At 41.3% G+C, this 20,217-nt stretch overlaps 1 protein-coding gene across 3 annotated transcripts in view; it reads left to right on the top strand.

Moving 5' to 3' along the window:
* ADGRG6 (adhesion G protein-coupled receptor G6) overlaps positions 1 to 20,217 on the top strand; it is a 155,682-nt gene that overhangs the window by 78,841 nt on the left and 56,624 nt on the right. For all 3 annotated transcript variants that reach the window (XM_037843218.1, XM_037843217.1, XM_037843219.1), the window contains 8 exons: positions 746 to 798; positions 1,789 to 1,851; positions 7,069 to 7,211; positions 14,248 to 14,359; positions 15,359 to 15,423; positions 15,993 to 16,203; positions 17,301 to 17,472; positions 18,792 to 18,932. In XM_037843218.1, coding sequence (XP_037699146.1) covers positions 746 to 798; positions 1,789 to 1,851; positions 7,069 to 7,211; positions 14,248 to 14,359; positions 15,359 to 15,423; positions 15,993 to 16,203; positions 17,301 to 17,472; positions 18,792 to 18,932 — 960 coding nt within the window. The remainder of the gene's footprint in view (positions 1 to 745; positions 799 to 1,788; positions 1,852 to 7,068; positions 7,212 to 14,247; positions 14,360 to 15,358; positions 15,424 to 15,992; positions 16,204 to 17,300; positions 17,473 to 18,791; positions 18,933 to 20,217) is intronic.

Here is a 20,217-nt window from a genome sequence, read left to right as displayed (position 1 = left end):
TTTCAACCTTTAACCTCTGGAAATCTGGGATAACACAGAGCTGAAATGCTTGAAAGACTTTGCCTTCTGGATAACTAAATCCACAGATCATACTGAAACACCAATGCTGTTTATTAGAAATATAGAGTTATATATGTCATAATTGAGGTGCTTGTGCAAAGAAAGTGAGGTGCATTTGAATAAAGGGTAAGAAACAAAACCCGGTCTTTGATTAAAATGGTGCCACACAAATGGAAATGGATTTGCATAGTTATTTTTTATTAACTATTATTTACAAATATTTTCAGCACTGTTTTTTAAGAGAGATTTCTTGATTTTAATTTAATTTTTGAGTATTTGGGTTGTCTTTCTTAGATAATATGAGGGCCCTTATAACGTCAGGCAGAAGAGAAAGTTCCAGGTTTCCAGGGCACAGATGTGGCGTCCAGCCTGGCATCTGCTACTCAGAAGTTGAGTGGCCATGGCCGAGCCGTGTCATCTCTGCAAAGCTCTGTTTCTTCATCTATAAGATGGGGGCTTGGTTCCTTTCTAACCGCTTGTTGTGAGGGTTGAAAGAAACACCGTATTTGTAAAGCCCCTGGTATGCAATGACCCAGTAACTGCTATCTTTACCTTTGACCCCCCTTGCTCTCCAGGATTTTCCCAGGGTCTTAGTCCAATAACAACTTATCTTTTTGGAGGGAAGAAACTCAATTCAGATAAGCAGAAATTCTCCAAACTCACCCCTTTCCGCTCTGTTTTTCAGCTCAATTCAACCTTCCGGAATTGGAACTACACGGTTTACGTAGTCAATATCAGGTAAAGGACAGAAGCGTTAGTGCTCCTTTCTGTGTGTCTCTCTGGCTGCTGCTACACACACATGCACACCCATACACAGCTGTTCACACATGGACCGTCTTCCGCATTTTTCTGAAACAACTCTTTATTGTCATTTCTCTGAAATGACAAAAACCTCACTGCTGCAGCAATGGAGTTCAATTATTTTTCAGCATACATCCCAATCATTTTTTAAAATTTAGCACGTACTCCCCAAAATATAATTGTATTTTTACACAGCTTGTATTTATGTTATTGAACCAGTATATTATATATTACAATGTACCGTAATTTAAAAAGGATAATTAAATTTAAATACAAGTTCTGTTACTTTCTCATCCAGACCGTGGCCTGGTTGTGTGCATGTGTACCCAGGTATGGAGCTCATGTTCCTACAAGATAAGATATTTACAGTCTATTACAACCTAGCTTTTCAAAATTATTTTTTACTATTCTTCTATTTAAATCCTCCATTAAATCCCCAGGAATGTTCATATATCCTCCTCTGTACCTTGTTTTCACAGTTCTAGATTTGGATTGAAGTTTTCTGAAGTGTATTCATGAACCCTAAATGTGCATTCCTTGAACCCAAGTGATGTATGTTTTTCTTAACATAGAAAAAGGGAGTTCCATGGTCAAGCAAGTTCAGAATGTACATCATTAAGCAAAATAAACATATATTTTTTCCTACTAGGACTTCTCAGATTCTTTTAATATGTATTGTGAATTTTCAGGTCACTGCAGGAACATACAATTGCCCTACCTTATTTGACCATGGAGCCATTTTGACCTTGGAGCCATTTTGACCTTGGAGTCGTTTCTAGGCATGAAAGTTCTAGACCCTCAGAAAGCATGTTTGGAAATGCTGGCTTAGGGTGTCCATTCTGCCTTTTCTTTCACCTCCCCAAGTTTTGTTGTTGATGATGTGGTTGGTGAGGATAATAATGAATACATATAAATTTGTATTTATAGTCTTGACCTGAGCACCGGAGAAGACAAGATTAAAGTAAAAAGAAGCATCGCGAATGACCCGAGGTAATACTGACCAAGCTTTACAGAAAGTGGAATATTTCTCTTGCTCTTTGTTTTTGAAGATCTGGTAGAAAAATGAAAACAATGAGTTAGGAGAGAAAAATTTTAATGAAGTATCACATTTTAGTAGTTTAACACAAATGAACAATATTTTTTTCTATAGTTGATTCCCTAATAAAACAGACTCAGTAGAAATATACCTCTGATGACAAATAGTTCAGAAGTAGCGCATGTAAAATGGATGAATTATTTTTAAGAGTTCTAGTTGATTCATAATAAAGTGTTATCTCATTTGAAATTTCAGAGAGAGTCTCAAAGGACACAAAGTTAGTTGCAGCTTTCTTTTAAAGAATGGGTTTATGTGCATCCAGTGGTATGGGTAATAGGTGCCAAAATATTTGCACCATTCAAAGCTATCAGCTGATTCTCAGGATGGTGACTTAGGTGGACAGTTAACTTAATGGATTACATCCACCATAATATAATATTCCAGTTGGTGTGTAAGTGCCAGCTGTTCAGTGCTGTAAAGTGACAAACAGTCTAACCTCCTAAAGGAATACATTAGTAGGTCATTTAGTATTGTGTTGAGGTAGCATATGCCTTTCAGAAAAAATAAAAAAACAGTTGAAAAGCAAAAGTTCTCATGAGTCCTGTCAATGGCTGATTTGCTATTATATACGTGCAGCCATGACAGTGGATTCTGCTCCTTTCCAGGAGACGCATTCTTGCTATCAGAAGATAAAAATAAAATTTCATAGGCGAGTTAGCCAGAGAGCTTTCTTCTTCTTTTTTTCTTTCTATTCAAATTTAGGAAAACAATTGTTTTCACAGCAATATTGAAACCTGCCATTTTTGTGTATATGTTCAACAAACTGGATTGAGCATCGGATCTTGGAAGCTGTTCTTATTTTCTGACATTGTTCCTTTTCCTTTATGATCTTCAGAACAAAGAAATGTATTTCAGTTCTGTGTTCTTGATGGTGATATGACTTTTCTCTTCTATTCAGCCAAACGATGTCTTCTCCACCCTTACTGCGGGGTTGTATTAGCCCTGATCATGGATCCAGCCGGTCAGCTGTCACACACTGCTCTAGCAGCTGAGTCAGCCTGGGTTGGGTCATGACCTCTTCAGCGGTCATTTCCTGTGGTTCTTCAGTCACCTGGTGACACTAAAATTGGCCACCATTAAAAATGTCAGCCCCTCCGAAGCGCTTCGAAAGACTTATATTCATGGAACTTTTTCCCTGATCTGTCAGACCCAGCTGGGAATTTTACAGAAGACTGTAGGGAGAATGAGCTAAGACAACACATATGGGGAAATCCACACATTTACTTTTTCTTTGGTGTAAACACTTGACATTGTTTTAATATTTATTCTCGTAATCTTCCCCCTTTTTTTATTCGTTTCTAATCTTGCATTTATTGATGAACATTTAGAGTCTCGCAGAGTTTTCCTGAAAACCACAGTCCACTAGTTTTACACACTCCTCTTTTCCCATGCTTTCCCTTTTCAATTGGATTGTATCACTTCACACAGACCATGGTGTCAGATGATGCTATCATACCCTATCGCCCAGACAGACAGGAAACCAAAGCCACAGCGACTGGTTTATTCAAATAAAGAATGGCTGATGGTAATGACAGATAGACTTTGACTTTGTAGAACCATAACATAGTTTCAGTTTTCAGGATGAGAGAGGAAAAAAATGCAGATAAGACCAGTGGCCATGCATGCTCGTTCCTGAATTGCTGAGTTTGGGTATTCAGTGCCATGCCCAATCCTCGAATGTTCTCAGTGTGCACGGGAAGGAAAAGGCCACCAGCTGTCAGTTCTCAGTAACTACATGGCAAAGCTGATCTTCAAACAACAATTTAATTAAGAGACACTTTTCAGTAGGCCATTTTAAAACTTATTAAAATATTAGAGTTCACCATTAAAGTCATATATATGTTTGTCTCATCTTGAAATATGGCTAATATCAAACAGTAGTCATTTTAGAATAAACGGCTTTTCAGAGTGAATTGGGAGAATAGTAGAGCGCTTTGGCCTTAAGGTAAGCATGGCTATTTAGGGGCACGGAATTGCTATTCTTTAATTTCACCTAACCTTGAGGAGCAAATGTTTCACTTATTATTTCCTTTTTTTTATTAGCACCACAACTATATTAGTACTTCCACTATTTTTTAATAAGATTTATTCACACACCATAAATCATCCAAAATATACAATCAATTGATCACATTACCATCATATAGTTGTTCATTTATCACCCCGATCTATTTTTTTTATCATTTTCCTTGTACCAGAAAAAGTGAAAATAAAAATTAAAAAATAAGAGTAAAAAAAGAACACCGAAATCTCCCCCCCGCCCTGTTTTTCCTTTAGTTTATTGCCCCCGTTTTTCTGCTCATCCATCCATACACTGGATAAAGGGAGTGTGATCCACAAGGTTTTCACAATCACATTGTCACCCCTTGTAAACTACATTTTTATACAATTGTCTTCAAGAGTCAAGGCTGCTGGGTTGGAGTTTGATTGTTTCAGGGATTTACTACTAGCTATTCCAAGTCATTAAAACCTAAAAAGTTATCTATGTAGTGCATTAAGAATGCCCACTAGAGTGACCTCTCGACTCCATTTGGAATCTCTCAGCCGGTGAAACTTTATTTCATTTCATTTCACATCCCCTTTTTGATCAAGAAGATGTTCTCCATCCCACGATGCTGGGTCCAGATTCCTCCCCAGGAGTCATATTCCATGTTGCCAGGGAGATTTACACCCCTGGGTGTCAAATCCCAAGAACAGATAAGTTATCGTGGGTAAATTTAACGTTCTGGGAATGCACAGGAATGACTATGGTTTGTTAATTTCTGGTGAGTAGGGTAGAAACAAGTTCACAGAAATGTAGTTATCTTAGGTTATCTTTCTTATTCCTTCCCTGGGCTATAGTCTGTATATTTTCTTGTTGGAAGTAATGTAGTTATTTTAGGTTATTTGTTTTTTCTTATTCCTTTGTTTTGGTTTTGTTTGAAATGTTTTTTTATTGTCTGTTTTTTTTTTTTTTTTTTTAATTTTTTGATACAGTTAATTAGAAAAACAATGAAAAAAATATGCAGAGCCCCCCTGAGGAGCTGGGGGGAAATGCAGAGGTGTTGGGCTTCCTCACCTGGATGGCTGCTGATGTTCTCACAAACATTGAGGACTGGTGGTTTGGTGTGCCGAGCCCTCTATCACAGAGACTTGCCCTTATGAAGCTCATTACAGCAAAGGCGAGGCTAAACCTGCTTATAATTGTGCCTAAGAGTCTCCCCCTGAGTGCCTCTTTGTTGCTCAGATGTGGTTCTCTCTCTCCAGCTAAGCCAACTTGGCGGGTGATCCCACTGCCCTCCACTATTTCTTTTTTATTGATACCCATAGACCTTTTTTTTAAAAAATGCTGCTGGTTCTCCACTGAGAACTCCACAGCCTTTTCAGAAACAACACTACTGCTTTGATTTTGCTTGTGGTCAGTAACTGACCTTAACGAAGTCTTATCTTATGCCATATTACTGGTTTTTTCTCAGAATATGAAGAAGATGAAAGTTTTGTTGCAAACTCAGAGCCTTCACATCTAAGGGAAACAATTTTTCCTCCACTGGACAAAATAATGTCATTCACTTTGCCCTCAGTGTTGAATTAATGGTTTTGATTTCTGCTATTGACTACAGTGTGATCACAGATGAAAACAAACTCATATTACTGGAGGTTGTAGAACCCAAAATATTGATTGGTTCATTAGCATATATCTCTTTGCTTTCCCTAGAGATATTTGATTTTTATAAACCTTCAAGACAGCCATTCCATAACTTTCTTTGGTGAAATGCTGCCTGATCACAGAGTATATTCTCAGTGCTTATTTCTTACCATACAAAGTACTTGTAAATGCTTTAATGGAGATGGAAAATCACTTATTATTCTGGAGAAATTGTGCCATGTTTGTAGATAATAATACTCCTTACAATTATTTCGAAAAGTGAACTGATCAGTCAAAAATCTAATTTTTCTAAATAAAAAGATATTTGGCCATAAAGAAACAACATAGAATTAACCACAAGTATGGCACTTTTATGACATATGCTATAAAATATTACTTGAAATACTTATGAAGAGAAATGGGGTGATATGAACTTTACTCTTTTACCAATTTTAGCCCTACCCACCTAGATTTACCTGTGCTTTAAGAAATTTCAAAACCACCAGGCCCAGAAAAATGTAGGCAAGAAACTTGACTAGCCACTGGAGGTATTTTTGGACATTACAAATCTATCATATTGGGGCATGAAGAATGTAGTTATTTTCAAAAGCCCTTTAGTCTCCATTACTGCTCTTGCTATCTAATGTTTATTCACCAGTATGTATGAATTAAGCACTTCACAGAGCATTTAAAGATTTTGTCTCTCTTCTCTATAACCTTGTATGACAAGAACCAAAAGTACCCTTCTTTGGTTGAATTTTATGTCTGCTCTTCCCGGGCCCCTTAGAGGCTCTTTCTTTGTGTGCTCTTTGAATGCCATGTTTGATGCTCCAGTGAATTCCCTTTTGTTCTTGTATCCCATTACGTAGCACATAGTGTTTGTTCAAAAGAGTTTGAACTGCATGGAATTATTACTTAAATAGCGTATTTAGTTATTATAACTTTATATGTAGAAACCCAGGCTCTCAAAAGTCAATAAAATATTATTGTCTTGTTGGTTTTTCAACCCAAAGATTTATGCTCCCTTTCTTATCTGGTAGAAGCTGTTGAACACATTGTACTCTCAAGACCATCTCATAAAAAGAAATGAAGTTGGGAAAGCTCTGTTGTCAATAATGATAATCTGCAGATATCTACTATATCAATTTAGCAATATGCGCCCTTCTGCCAGGTGACGCATAAGTCATGGTGACTGTCTTGGACTTTCCTCAGTGGCCAGTCTTTTTCAATCAACAGAGGTCCCAGGTGTTGGAGGTTTTACACCCTCACTGGAAAAAAACCAAACCAAACCGATGGAAACAGGATAGAATTATCCACACAAACTCCTCCAAAATCTAATCATTTTGAGGTTGCTTTGGCATTATAATTTATGCATCAGTAGAGACAGTCCATGAGCTCTTTCTGGTGTCCTCTCACAGCCACATCCAAGAAAACACAATCACCCGATCACCTGCTCCAATAACATTCCATCTGAATGTTTCCCTAGGTTGGCTGTTTGGGCCCTTCTAGTTTATAATGCCACCGACAATGTCAACTTAGAAGGAAAAATCATCCAGCAGAAGCTCTTAAAAAATAATGAGTCCCTGGAGGAGGGTTTGAGGCTCTACACGGTGCACGTGAGGCAGCTGGGTAAGTGACTTTTTAATGTGTTTACAGTATGGCCATATTTTCAGGTCCAATTGAAACATCAACAGTGACTTTATTCCTCTGTGTTATTTGTTATGTGGGCTATACCTTACACTAGTACCCTCCTCTGCAATCAAGGAAAACAATCTCTTGCATTGCTGACTAAGTTGACCATTGAGCCTGTATTCTATTTAACACGTTTTCCATTCATACCCTTCTCTCTCTGCTCCATTTGCTTATTTTAAAATGTTTTTTCCTGATGATGAAATTCATCAAATTGGTGACATTGTTAACAAGTTGGTGACATGGTTAGCATGTCCACAAACCCGAAGGCATGAAGTTGAGAATTTAAATTCTACTTAGGGACATATGATGAAAACACGGAGATTATGAGAAAAATGCCGGGATAACCTTGACCGTCATTGGCTGCAACTGTAGGGGGAAATATGTGTTGATGGGTACTATAGTGAGTTAAATCTCATAAAAGGCAGCTTCTCATGAGAAACACCCCCTTCTCCTATGTTCCCTGTCTCTGTAATGACTCCGCGGTCTGGCAGGCAGCGGCTGGCGTTAGGGCGTGGTTTCTGGGTCCAGCGCCCCTTCTCCCCCCGGGGAACTGCCCACCCCCAGCTCCGCTGTGCCAGTGCTGCCCACTCCGAACCAGCGCTCCTGCCTCTCCCGCCTCCTTCCAGGACTCTGCCCGGCAGGCTCTTCACCCCCACCACCCCCCTGATCACACCCACCCATCTTAAGACACCCACCCATCTTAAGACTTTCCCGACACCAGCAGGTGGAATTGACCCTTTGGGTCCCCGCTGTCCGGAGACTGAGCGCTACACCCGTTAGACGGCCGTATCCTTGGACTTGTTTATATTCCTATATGTCTCCTTTAACAGCCACCTCCACTGGCCTCGGGCCATGTCTTACTTGTCTTGGATCCCCACATTCCTCACCTGCCCCTGGCCCCCAGCACATTCCCCAGCACTTGCATACTGATGGGTACGTTTTAGAAAAGCGAATGATCAAAAAGGTGGATCCACAAATGTCAAGTTGTTGCCCTAATGTTACTGATGATTAGAATTATATTACAGTCAGGTACACTTGTGGAGATTGACAGAAAAGTGACAGTTCACGCTCTGGAGTTGGGGGTGAGGAGGGCCCCGCACCCTGGGTGCTCCGGGGGTGATTTCTCAGAGTCGCGGTGGAGGGAGAAGCCGCGTCTCCACTGCCGAGTGGACGTGTCCGCCTCTGCAGGGCAGGCATCCCATCCCAGAGAGCCACAGAGGGAGGGGAAGGCACTCAAGGACCCGCGTCATCGTCGCGGAGACAGCCCCGAGCTCTGGGGGTCTCGCGTGCCACCTGCGCACCTGCTCACCTGCACGTGTCCCCGAGGAGAAGAGCCTGGTTTCGACAGGGAGGGCCCATCTCCTCCCTCCAGTACACGGAACGGCCCTCTCTGCGCACACGGATGTTTAGTTTATACGGTGCCAGTTAACCTCCACACTCCATTGTTTTGTCTGCAACGTTCCCCAGCAAGAGTTTCTGGGAATTGAAACAAAAAAAAGACCTAAACCTGGTAGTGTAAGGGTCAAAGTACGAATGGAAAGCAGTTTAGCTCTTCAGTTGGGAACACAGAAGGGCCCTCAGTAGTCTGGTCTAACTTTGCTAATTTCCACTACTGAAACCCAAGCTTTAGTTGTTGTTGATATAATGCTGTTATTTTGTTTTGATTTTATTCACAAGTCATATAAGTTTATTAAGCTTCTTTAATGATGTATTTTGAAGTACTTATAATGTGCCGATTTGAATGTATTATGTCCCCCAGAAAAAGCCATATTCTTTGATGCAGTTTTGTGTGGCAGACAGAATAGTGGGGATTAAGTTGGAACGTTTGGATGAGGTTGCTTGCATGGACATGCGCCCCACCCAACTGTAGATGATAACTGATGGGATATTTCCATGGAGGCGTGGCCCCACCCAGTCAGGGTGGGCCTTGATCAGTGGAGCCATATAAATGAGCTGACTCAAAGAGAAGGAACTCAGTGCAGCTGTGAGTGACGTTTTGAAGAGGGGCAAGCTTGCTAGAGAGGAACGTCCTGGCAGAAAGCCATTTTGAAACCAGAACTTTGGAGCAGACGCCAGCCACGTGCCTTCCCAGCTAACAGAGGTTTTCCGGACGCCATTGGCCATCCACCAGTGAAGGTACCCGATTGCTGATGTGTTACCTTGGACACTTTATGGCCTTAAGACTGTAACTGTGTAGCCAAGTAAACCCCCTTTTTTATAAAAGCCAATCCATCTCTGGTGTTTTGCATTCTGCAGCATTAGCAAACTAGAACATATACATTTTCAAAATAACAGTCTCAGTAATGTAAGCTGAAATTCTGATGTTGTCCTTCTGGCTCTGTTCACTTATCATTCTTTCATCTTTCTGCTCCTCAAACTGGATGAGTTCAATAGTTTTTATCTTCTAGTTCACTGATTCTTTTTTTTCTTAATTTAATTTTATTGAAATTGTTCACATACCACACAATTATCCAAAGATCCATAGTGCACAGTCATTTGCCCACAGTACCATCATACAGCTGTGTATCTGTCACCACAATTTTTTTCAATTTTTAGAACATTTTCATTACTCCAGAAAAGAAATAAGACAAAAAAAAGGAAACAAATCCTCCTATACCCATAACCACCCCCCCTCCATTATTGACTCATAGTATTGGTATAGTACATTTGTTACTGTTGATGAAAGAATGTTAAAATACTGCTAACTGTAGTATATAGTTTGCAATAGGTATATTTTCCCCTATATGCCCCTCTATTATTAACTTCTAATTAAAGTGTTATACATTTGTCCTAGTTCATGAAAGAGATTTCTAATATTTGTACAGTAAATCACAGCCATTGCCCACCACAAGATTCACTGTTTTATACATTCCCATCTTTTAACCTCCAACTTTCCTTCTGGTGACATACGTGACTCTGAGCTTACCCTTTCCACCTCATTCACACACCATTCAGCACTGTTAGTTATTCTCACAACGTGCTACCATCACCTCTGTCCATTTCCAAACACTTCAGTTCACCCTAGTTGAACATTCTGCTCATAATAAGCAACCGCTCCCCATTCTTTAGCCTCATTCTATATCCTGGCAACTTATATTTCATGTCTATGAGTTTACATATTATAATTAGTTCATATCAGTGAGACCCTGCAATATTTGTCCTTATGTGTCTGACTTATTTCACTCAGTATAGTGCCCTCAAGGTTTCTTTATCAACTCATTTTTTTTAAGACTGTTTTGTTCACACCCCAAAAATCCCATCCTAAGTAATCAATGGTTCCGTGTATAGTCACAAATTTATGTATTCACCACCATCACCACTATCTATATAAGGACATCTCCATTTCTTCCACAAAGGAAGAAGAGTCAAAGAAGGTAGACAGACAAAAGAAAAAGAAAAAAGAAAGAGAAAAACAAATGACAGTTAGGAAGTAACAAAAGGAAAGTAGAATAAAGAGTCAGACATCACCACCAATGCCAGGAGTACCATACCCTTCCCTTATGTCCCCTTCTTATATGCATTTAGCTTTGGTATATTGCCGTTGTTACATTAAAGGAAGCATAATACAATGTTTCTGTTAACTATAGTTTCTAGTTTGCATTGATTGTATTTTTCCCCCAATACCATCCTATTTTTAACACCTTGCAAGGTTGACATTCATCTGTTCTCCCTCAAGTAAAAACATATTTGTACATTTTATCACAATTGTTGAAAACTCTAGGTTTCACTGAGTTATACAGTCCCAGTCTTTATCTTTCCTCTTTCCTTCTGGTGTCCCACATGGTCCTAACCTTCCTCTTTCAACCATGCTCATCTTTGTTCAGTGTACTTGTATTGCTGTGCTACCATCACCCAAAATTGTGTTCCAGACCTGTCACTCCTGCCTTTTCCTATCTGTCTGTAGTGCTCCCTTTAGTATTTCCTGTAAAGCAGGTATCTTTGTTCACAAACTCTGTCATTGTCTGTCAGAGAATATTTTTAACCCTCCCTCATATTTGAAGGACAATTTCGCTGGATAAAGGATTCTTGGCTGGTGTTTTTCTCTTTTAGTATCTTAAATATATCACCCCACTTCCTTCTTGCCTCCATGGTTCTGCTGAGAGATCTGCACATAGTCTTGTTAAGCTTTCTTTGTATGTGATGGATTGCTCTTCTCTTGCTGCTTTCAGGATTCTCTCTCTGTCTTTGACATTTGATAATCTGATTATTAAGTGTCTTGGCGTAGGCCTATTCAGATCTATTCTGTTTGGAGTACGCTGCACTTCTTGGATCTGTAATTTTATCTTTCATAAGAGATGGGAAATTTTCATTGATTATTTCCTCTATTATTGCCTCTGCCCCTTTTCCCTTCTTTTCTCCTTCTGGGACACCCATGACACATACATTTATGCACTTCATGTTGTTGTTCAATTCCCTGAGAGGTTGCTCATATTTTTTCCATTCTTTTCCCTATCTGTTCTTTTGTGTATAGGATTTCAGGTATCTTGTTCTCCAATTCCTGAGTGTTTTCTTCTGCCTCTTGAGAACTGCTGTTGTACGTTTCCATTGTGTCTTTCATCTCTTTTGTTGTGCCTTTCATTGCCATAGATTCTGCCAACTTTCGGTTTCTACCTTATGTTCGCCCAGTGTTTTCATTATACCCTTCATCTCTTTTGCCATATCTTCTCTAAACTTTTTGAATTGATTTAGCATTAGTTGTTTAAATTCCTGTATCTGAGTTGAAGTGTAAGTTTGTTCCTTTGACTGGGCCATATCGTTGTGTTTCTTAGTGTAGATTGGAGTTTTCTGTTGTCTAGGCATCTGGTTTCCTTGGTCACCCCAGTCAGGTTTTCCCAGACTAGAATGAGCTCAGATCTCAGAGGGGGAACTATTCAGTTTCAGGTCTCCCTGAGGGTGTGTCTTAGAAGATTGACACACTCTGTGAGGCCTCTAGCTGCTGTGCCTTTCCTAACCTGCCTAGCAGGTGGCGTCTATCAGTCCGTCGCTCCTCACTGGTGTAAGGAGATGTGGCCCACTTAGTTTCTGTTTTGGCTGTTTTCCCCCAGGCTCTGGGTTCTGTTTCTGAATGGAAGGCAAGTAGTAGAGCTTGGCTCTACCTCCTTACTCTTAGGGAAGATACACTCCCTAGGGAGTTACCATCTGCATTTAAATAGGTTTTTTGTCTCTCTGACTCTGCTGTCTCCACCCTTGTCTGGGTCAGATTGCTGCAAATTGAAAATGGCTGAGGCTTTCTCCACTGAGCCACTCAGGTTGAGAGAGAGAAAAAGGGACAGAAAGCCCCTTTTCATGGCCAGTCCACCTCTCACCCCACCCCATCCCCAGTTTCACCCATTGGCCAGAGATAGCACCCGATCTTCTGGGCTCCCCCTTCCGGGACAGAAAAGTCCTCTGGCTCGTCAAGGTTAGTTGTCACTATAAGCCTTTGTCTGCTTGTTGGGGATTTGTAGCTTGTATTGAGCAGTCCACATTTGTAAATTAAAACCCCAATTGGAACTGGACTGAGCTATATTCCCTTGCTCGGAGAGTGCTGCTTTCTACTACAGTGAGGTTTAGCAGTTCAGGCTGCCATGGGGGGTGGGGGCTCCCAGCACAGTTATGCAGTTTTTACTTACAGATTTTATGCTACAATCTCAGGCATTCCTCCCAATCCAGGTTGGTGTACAATGTGTGGGCAGTCAGAGTTGTCCCCCAGCAGTTATTCCAGATTATTTACTAGTTGTTCCTTGTGCCAGTTTGAATGTATTATGTCCCCCAAACGCCATTATCTTTGATGTAATCTTGTGTGGGCAGACATTATCAGTGTTGATTAGATTTCTTTGAGTGTTTCTTTGGAGATGTGCCCCACACAGCTGTGGGTGATGACTCTGATTAGCTATTTCCATGGAGGCATGCCCCACCCATTCAGGGTGGGCCTTGATCAGTGGAGCTATATAAATAAGCTGACAGGCAGAGGGAACTCAGTGCAGCTGTGAGTGATGTTTTGAAGAGGAGCAACCTTGCTAGAGAGGAACATCCTGGGACAAAGCCATTTTGAAACCAGAACTTTGGAGCAGATGCCAGCCACATGCCTTCCCAGCTAACAGAAGTTTTCCGGATGCCATTGGCCATCCTCCAGTGAAGGTACCCAATTGCTGATGTGTTACCTTGGACACTTTATGGCCTTAAGACTGTAACTGTGTAACCAAATAAACCCCCTTTTATAAAAGCCAATCCATCTCTGGTGTTTTGCATTCTGTAGCATTAGCAAACTAGAACATTCCTGGTTGTTTATTGGTTGTTCCAGGGAGAATAACTAACTACCACTCCTCTCTATGGCACCATCTTCCTCCTCTCTATTTTGTTATTTTTAAAAATGTAAGGTCTGAACCACTTACATCATGCCATACACTGAGAGAGTTTTCAAACCAAAGGAGGGATGATATAAGGGTGAGGGAGGGTGGGTAAGACACTGGGAGCCTCTCACAGGCATCTTTTCCCCTGCAAATATCCAGGTAGAAGGTATTTTGGGTGGAGTGAGAAATTTTCCATAAAATATGCTCACCATTCTCTGATGATACAGTTGATGACCGTCGTCTAAGCTCCCCCCTTTTAAAAAAGAGCAAATTCCCACTTGAATTTGTCAGGATTGTTTTCATTTAAGGTCCTGATTAGTGTTTGAAAAAAACTATTTTATGAATGTTGTCAGCTAATGATTAAAATTGGAATGATAATGTATGTTTCATGTTTGTATTTGCATGAATCTGTTTTTTAATTTGTCCTGTAAGATGCAATAACTTTTGTGTATGTACTGTATTAAATGTATCGTTTTCTTAATTTCTGAATTTTTATAAGTTGTGAACATAGAAAACCTAGTACTTTAGTTGGACATGAAATAGGTACTAAACACCAACTTTGACATTTTGCTCTCATCTTACCACCACTAGCTTCAAAGGATAAATTAATGTATGTCATGTTGCTTCTTGTTTTCACATAGATACATGTCCTGCAGAGGAGAAACCCACAGGCTTCTTTTGGCCCAACATCTCACCTTCTGTCTACATATTGCCCTGTCCGGGTAAACCTGGCTTCTCTGCGACCCGGGCCTGGTAATTCTTTCATGCGCTCTTGGCGGCAAAGTGCCACACTCGTGTGAGCCGGGCTCACCCAGGCTGCTGTGTTGACTGCACAGAAGGGCAGGCCAGCCTCGGGGGGAGCCTCTCACAGTCCACGGGGGCCAGGGGGGCAGGTGGGTTGTCGCAGAAGGCAGTTTCCCCAGCAGCATGCTCGTTTTGTCTTCTCGCAAGAAGGACCAAGTAATTTGGAAACCAGAGGTGGCCCCAGGGCACTGGCATGAGGCAGACTGTGTGCAGGTGAACTGAGCCACCGCAGGACCCGCGAACCTGCCCCAGGAATTCCGAGGCCCTTTAGCTATTTGGAGCCCTTGTCGTTGGAGCAGGGTGGGGATGTGGCAGAGGGAGTAAGGAGAGGTCCACGTGGAGGGAGTCTACAGGTGGAGGCCATCAGATTTCCCTGCAATCAGAGAGAAATCTCACGATTCCCCCTCCACCCACCCCCAGATAGTGTTTTCTCAGGGCATGAAGAAACTGCCCGAGGGCAGGTTCTGGGCACCTGCGGGTGGGCCTGACGCCAGGGAGGGGAAACTTACAGACAGGTTTGAAATGTGACGCTCCCTCTTCCTGGCTGTGGGACATTGGAAGGTTCCTTAACCTATCTGTTTCTTCATTTATAAAATGTGGACTGTAATCTGCTTGACAGAGTTCTATAAAGATTAAAGTCAGAATATACTTGGAAAGTTCTAGAAGCAGTACTTAGCCCATGTTACCAAAACTGCCTTTCGCCTGGGTAACCTGATGATCCCAGGTTGCAATTCAGGCGATTGCCAATACTTTGTTTCCATAATGCATGCAACAGATTGCTTTCCAATAGGAAGTTTTACTATGATTTAGTTAAATGTATTACAATTTCATTTTCAAGTGAAACTTTCCCAGATATCAAGGCAAATTCTAACACTTATTGTTAGCTAACTTTTCTAGTTATGGTGTCCTTTGCATCAACTATTTGAAATATCCTTTTTTGTTTCACAGTCTCAGCAATCCTTCCAACGCCTCCATAGTTTACTGGGAGCCTCCTGACATCTCCAATTGTTCACGTAAGTGGTGGTTTTTCTTTGCTTCTCTGAGGCAAAATGAAATGACCTCGTGCTGCCCGGCTGCCCCAGCTCTGCAGACCTGGCCCCTGCTATGTGAGTCGGCTTTAATGTGAAAGCTGAGGCAAATGGTTGTTTCACTTCAGCAAAAATGCTTTGTTCTTTATTCTACATTTCTGTTCTGTTCATTGCAAAGGGAGGTTAGAGACAGGAAGGAAATTCTAGAGAAGACTTAAAAGCCTTATATAAATCAGTATCTGTGTCAATGTTTCATAGTTTTGTGTTTATTTTAAATAACTGATGTACATTTGTTCAGTGATTCTGGACATTTCTTTTAAAACAGTGTGAATAGGGGTCCCTCCAAGTTATTTACCTAAGTTGCTTAAAAGCACAACTGATGTCTTTAAAGATATATTGTTGCCGGCTGAAGATGGGATAAGGGGCACACGCAGGAAGCCTGTTTTCTGGTTCCAACTATGAAATGAAACGTCACGCTGATATTGTAGGTATCTGGAAATGCTCAGAATATGCAGGCGAAAATCTTTGCACATTGTTTCTTCTGCCTTTTCTAGGTCCAGTAAGTGAAGCTGTCGATGAACTTCTAAATTCTACTAGTGAAGGGCAGACCTTAAGCTCAAGCAATATCACAAACATTGTTGGACGTGTCAAAAAAATTGTGAATCAGGAAGAAAACATTGATATAGCACTTGGCTTAAATTTAATGACTATATTTTCTAATATCTTAATCAATTCAGACAGTGATTTGCTTGCATCTTCCTCTGAGTAAGTTTTTTTTTTAATTTAATTTTCTGGAGAATAAGATTTATTGGAGAAATATGTTGTTATATAATGTTTCACATATTTGAGTGCTTTGTGCCACATTTTCTATTTATATCTCTAGAAATAGATCTGTCAGTACTTCCTAAGGTCATTTGCAAAGTGAACATCACCAAAGATCTTGATTTTTTTTTATTTTGAGAAATATAATTCGCAAAACAATTAGTGTTGTCATCTGGCAAGATATAAATAATCCCAGAAAAGGATAATCAGATTTTTTTAATTTTTTAATTTGATAAATTCTAAACATTGGTTAACCAGGGTTAATTCAAAAGACAAACAAACTTTCCCCAAAATTAATTTCTGATGCTTCTTTTTGCTAGCAAAGGGGACAGTTAGCAACTGTTTAGCTCCCATCTCTTATGCATAACGGGGTCACTGTTAGGTCCCTCTCCTTATGAACCCCAGAACTGCCATAAGTAGATGCTGATTGTGCTTCTGAGACAAAGTATAAGGCAGGCTCCAAAATGGACCATTCAGTTTGTATCCAATTATTACATTCAATGATTTAATATCAAGTGTTTACCGTTTTCTTTCAATTTCCTTTCTTTCAATGAAATTTCTGTGATGTAAATTGTATATTCGTGAAAATGTGTTCTGTGCTTTATCTACGTTGTAATAACTACAGACATATGTACAGCATCTTGCACTTTCCAAACTACTTTACCACATCGTTTCCTTTGACTCCCTCATCTTAGGAGGTAGGATGGGAATTTTTCATATGAAGAAAGAAAGGCTAAGAGAGATAGAAAAAAGTCTATTTATTCAGGGTGATTTAATTGGTTGATTTTCCCAAAAGCTGATATTCTCTTGAGGATGATGCATTCATCACTGTGATTCTGTATTTTGACTGACATTACTGTGACGTATTTTGACTGACATTATTGTGACGTGGAGTAATTTTGTGGGTGCTTGTATTCAGATCAGAAAATTGAAAGCTGATTTTATTTGGTTTGTGGTTTGCCCTGCAGCAGGCCTCGTGGGTGCAAGTGCCTGAGCTCTGCGTTACCTAACAGTGGTTTTGCGATTTGTCATTTCTTCAGAGCTTTGAAGACAATTGATGAATTGGCCTTCAAGGTAGACCTCAGTAGCACCTCCCGCGTGAACATTACAACCAGGAATTTGGCCCTTGGAGTTTCATCGCTGTCCCCAGGGACAAATGCAGGCTCAAATTTTAGCATTGGCCTCCCAAGCAACAATGAATCATACTTCCAGGTAATGAGCCAGCATTTCTTTAATTAATGAATAGGTGAAATCAAAGTAAAACCCACCTGTTGCAACCTCCAGGAGGTCTGGACAATGGCTGAGTTGAGCGATCTCTGCAGCCGTAAAGCATGTGGACACACAAGAGGAGAGGCCCCTTCTTAACCTTGGTGGGAGAGCAGTTGGCTCATCTTCTCCAGGAGATGATACTGGAGGTAGCATCAAAGCCTGAGTGGAGCTACCAGCCTGGGGGTGGGCTGGGAGCAGTTCAAGTGAAAAAGGGGCTTTATTCAGGCCCAAAGTGGGAAGAAGCATGGTGCAGTCTCCCTCCCAGAAGTTCTCTAATGGTATTGGAATCTCCTGGAGATCCCCACCTCCAGGGGCCCTGGGTGGGTCTCCAAGTTTGCACTGGGACAAGTTCCTGGTGTTGCTGATGCAGCTGGCTGGAGGACCCGCTTTGAGAACCAGCGGCCTGGAAGGCCAGGAGTGTCTGGGGATGATGGGCTGGACAAGGAGGCCCAGCCGCATGAATGCCCAGCCCCTTGCACCTGTTGAAGGCACTTCGCCAAGTAATCTCCGAGTTCCTACTACATGCCAGGGACTGCTAGTCACCAGGGCCCACCAGGCGAGCAACACTTCACCCTTGGCCTGGAGAGCCTGCCTGCGGTGCATGACACTTCCTTAGCTATGGAGATAAACCAGAATGAAAGCAAACTATCTGGAAACCAGACACAAGGAAGACCTCTTCCTCCCTTAGACTAGGGCTCTTTCGGGTAGCTCTCTTTCGCATTTTAAGAGTGAAATCCCTGCCAGCCTCTTCTCTTTCCAAGCCCTTTCACTGGAAGGCTCTTTGGAAAAATGATCTCCAAGAGTGTTCATAAAACTTGAGCTGTTTCTTCTTTGCAGAGACCCTCATTCTTGGCAAACAAACAAAACTAGCTTCAGTCTTTTATTATTATTTTTCTAATTGTAGTTATTATCTTTCACTAAGCGTTTTGAGAAAAACTTAAAGTCTGACAAGAATAAGCTGAATCCTTATAACTGAAAATGTGAACTGACTGGTAGGTTCCTGGGTTTGTCTTAGTTAAAACTGACGCATTTTCTCATCCTTCCCACCCCACCCCCGTCGCAAAACTCACAACAGCCCTGAGACTCTGTCTGGGGTCTGCTCAGGAGGGCAGCGTGGCTGCTGGGGGCTCAGGGGAAGCCCAGGCCCAGCGATCTCCACACTTGTTTTCCTGCCTTGCTCAGGTGTGTGCAGTAAAGGTATAATGGTATCATCACAATTTAATTGTGATTACTCAAATGATATGCTTGTGTGTGTGTCACAGATGGATTTCGAGAGCGGACAAGTGAATCCACTGGCTTCCGTGATTTTGCCTCCAAACCTACTTGAGAATTTAAGTGAAGGAGAGTCTGCATTGGTTAAAAGAGCACAGTTTACCTTCTTCAATAAAACTGGACTTTTCCAGGTACGTTTCCATTAAAGTATTATTTTTCAGTTGCAAATGAAGGTGTTTGGCTCAAAGGTAAAAGGAATAAGTTCATCTTCTTTGAAATAGATCAGGGAATATAGAAAAATTAATCTACTGTATTTTTAAAAATGAAAAATGGGAATGTAATTGTTGAGATGGTTTTATTTCAGATAATAATATGCTTATGAGCAGGATGTGTTTATCCCAGTTTTTTGAATAGATCGAATACAAAATGAAGACTCCCACAATGCCATTCAAAATTGAATTAGTGAAAAAGTTGCTGTTTGTTACTCCTTTTGATATTTTATGCTCTGGAGCCATTCAGGCCTCTGGTGTTGAGGAGCTTTTTCTCCAGAGAAAAGGAGTTTTCTCTCTTGATTTGGCCAGACGCAGTGTTTACGTAATGAGCAGCGTCTTGGCTCCCGGCAGTGCACCCCTTAGTGTCCCAGGGACCGTGGCCTTCACACGTCCGCAGAGGCGGCGGCTCTGTGCTGTCAGCATTTTATCATATTTACTGGCATCCTTCACAGCTACTAGAAAGTCCCGCCAGCAAACACTGGGCCCTCCTGGGGCCTTTGAAATTACAACCTGCTGCAAAACAGTTTCACTGAGGAGCCCTTTCGTAAAAACAAAAGTGACCTGCTAAATTAAAGATGCTGGTGCGCGTCCAGCAGTGCACCTGTGCGAGGGAAACGGCCACTGTCAAGGCCGGCAGGACGCCTCACGTGCAGCCCGTCCACCATGGGCCGGGGGTCAGCAGAGGAGGTTGTGGGTGAGCTGAAGGGACACCGTGCAATTGCTTACAGGAACCCCTTGCCAAACTTCAAAATCCTGCCCACAGACGTGTTCTAGGGACAAGGAGGGTAAAGGCATTGAGGGGATTAAAAGTGTGAAACGTGCCTTCACCTTGAAGAGTTCCTAGCTATGTACGCAAATAACTTTATTTGGGAAAATGATCATTGTTGTTGTTTAAGGCTTACAACAATGTCACCTTGGCAAAAAATAACAAAATGTAGTAGGTGTCACAAAATTGCATGGTCCAGAGAAGGCGCTGGTTCCGGGGGAGCTTGGGCCAGCTCCTGCAGGCACAAGGATTTGTTCATGTTTAATTTTGAGCCCTTTCTTCTCCGTGTCTTTTTTCCCTTCTCCTTTGGCTTCTCCCCATCGAAGTTATTAGGAAGTACAGGTTGGGTTTCTAAATTAGGAAACAGCAAATTTATGGCAAAGTAAAATGGTTTTAAGAGTTTTGTGGTATTCTCTAGAACAGTGGGCAAGGTATGGG

Source organism: Choloepus didactylus, chromosome 7, assembly GCF_015220235.1.
Source record: "Choloepus didactylus isolate mChoDid1 chromosome 7, mChoDid1.pri, whole genome shotgun sequence".
Taxonomy (NCBI): domain Eukaryota; kingdom Metazoa; phylum Chordata; class Mammalia; order Pilosa; family Megalonychidae; genus Choloepus; species Choloepus didactylus.
This window is presented reverse-complemented; position numbering and strand designations above follow the sequence as displayed.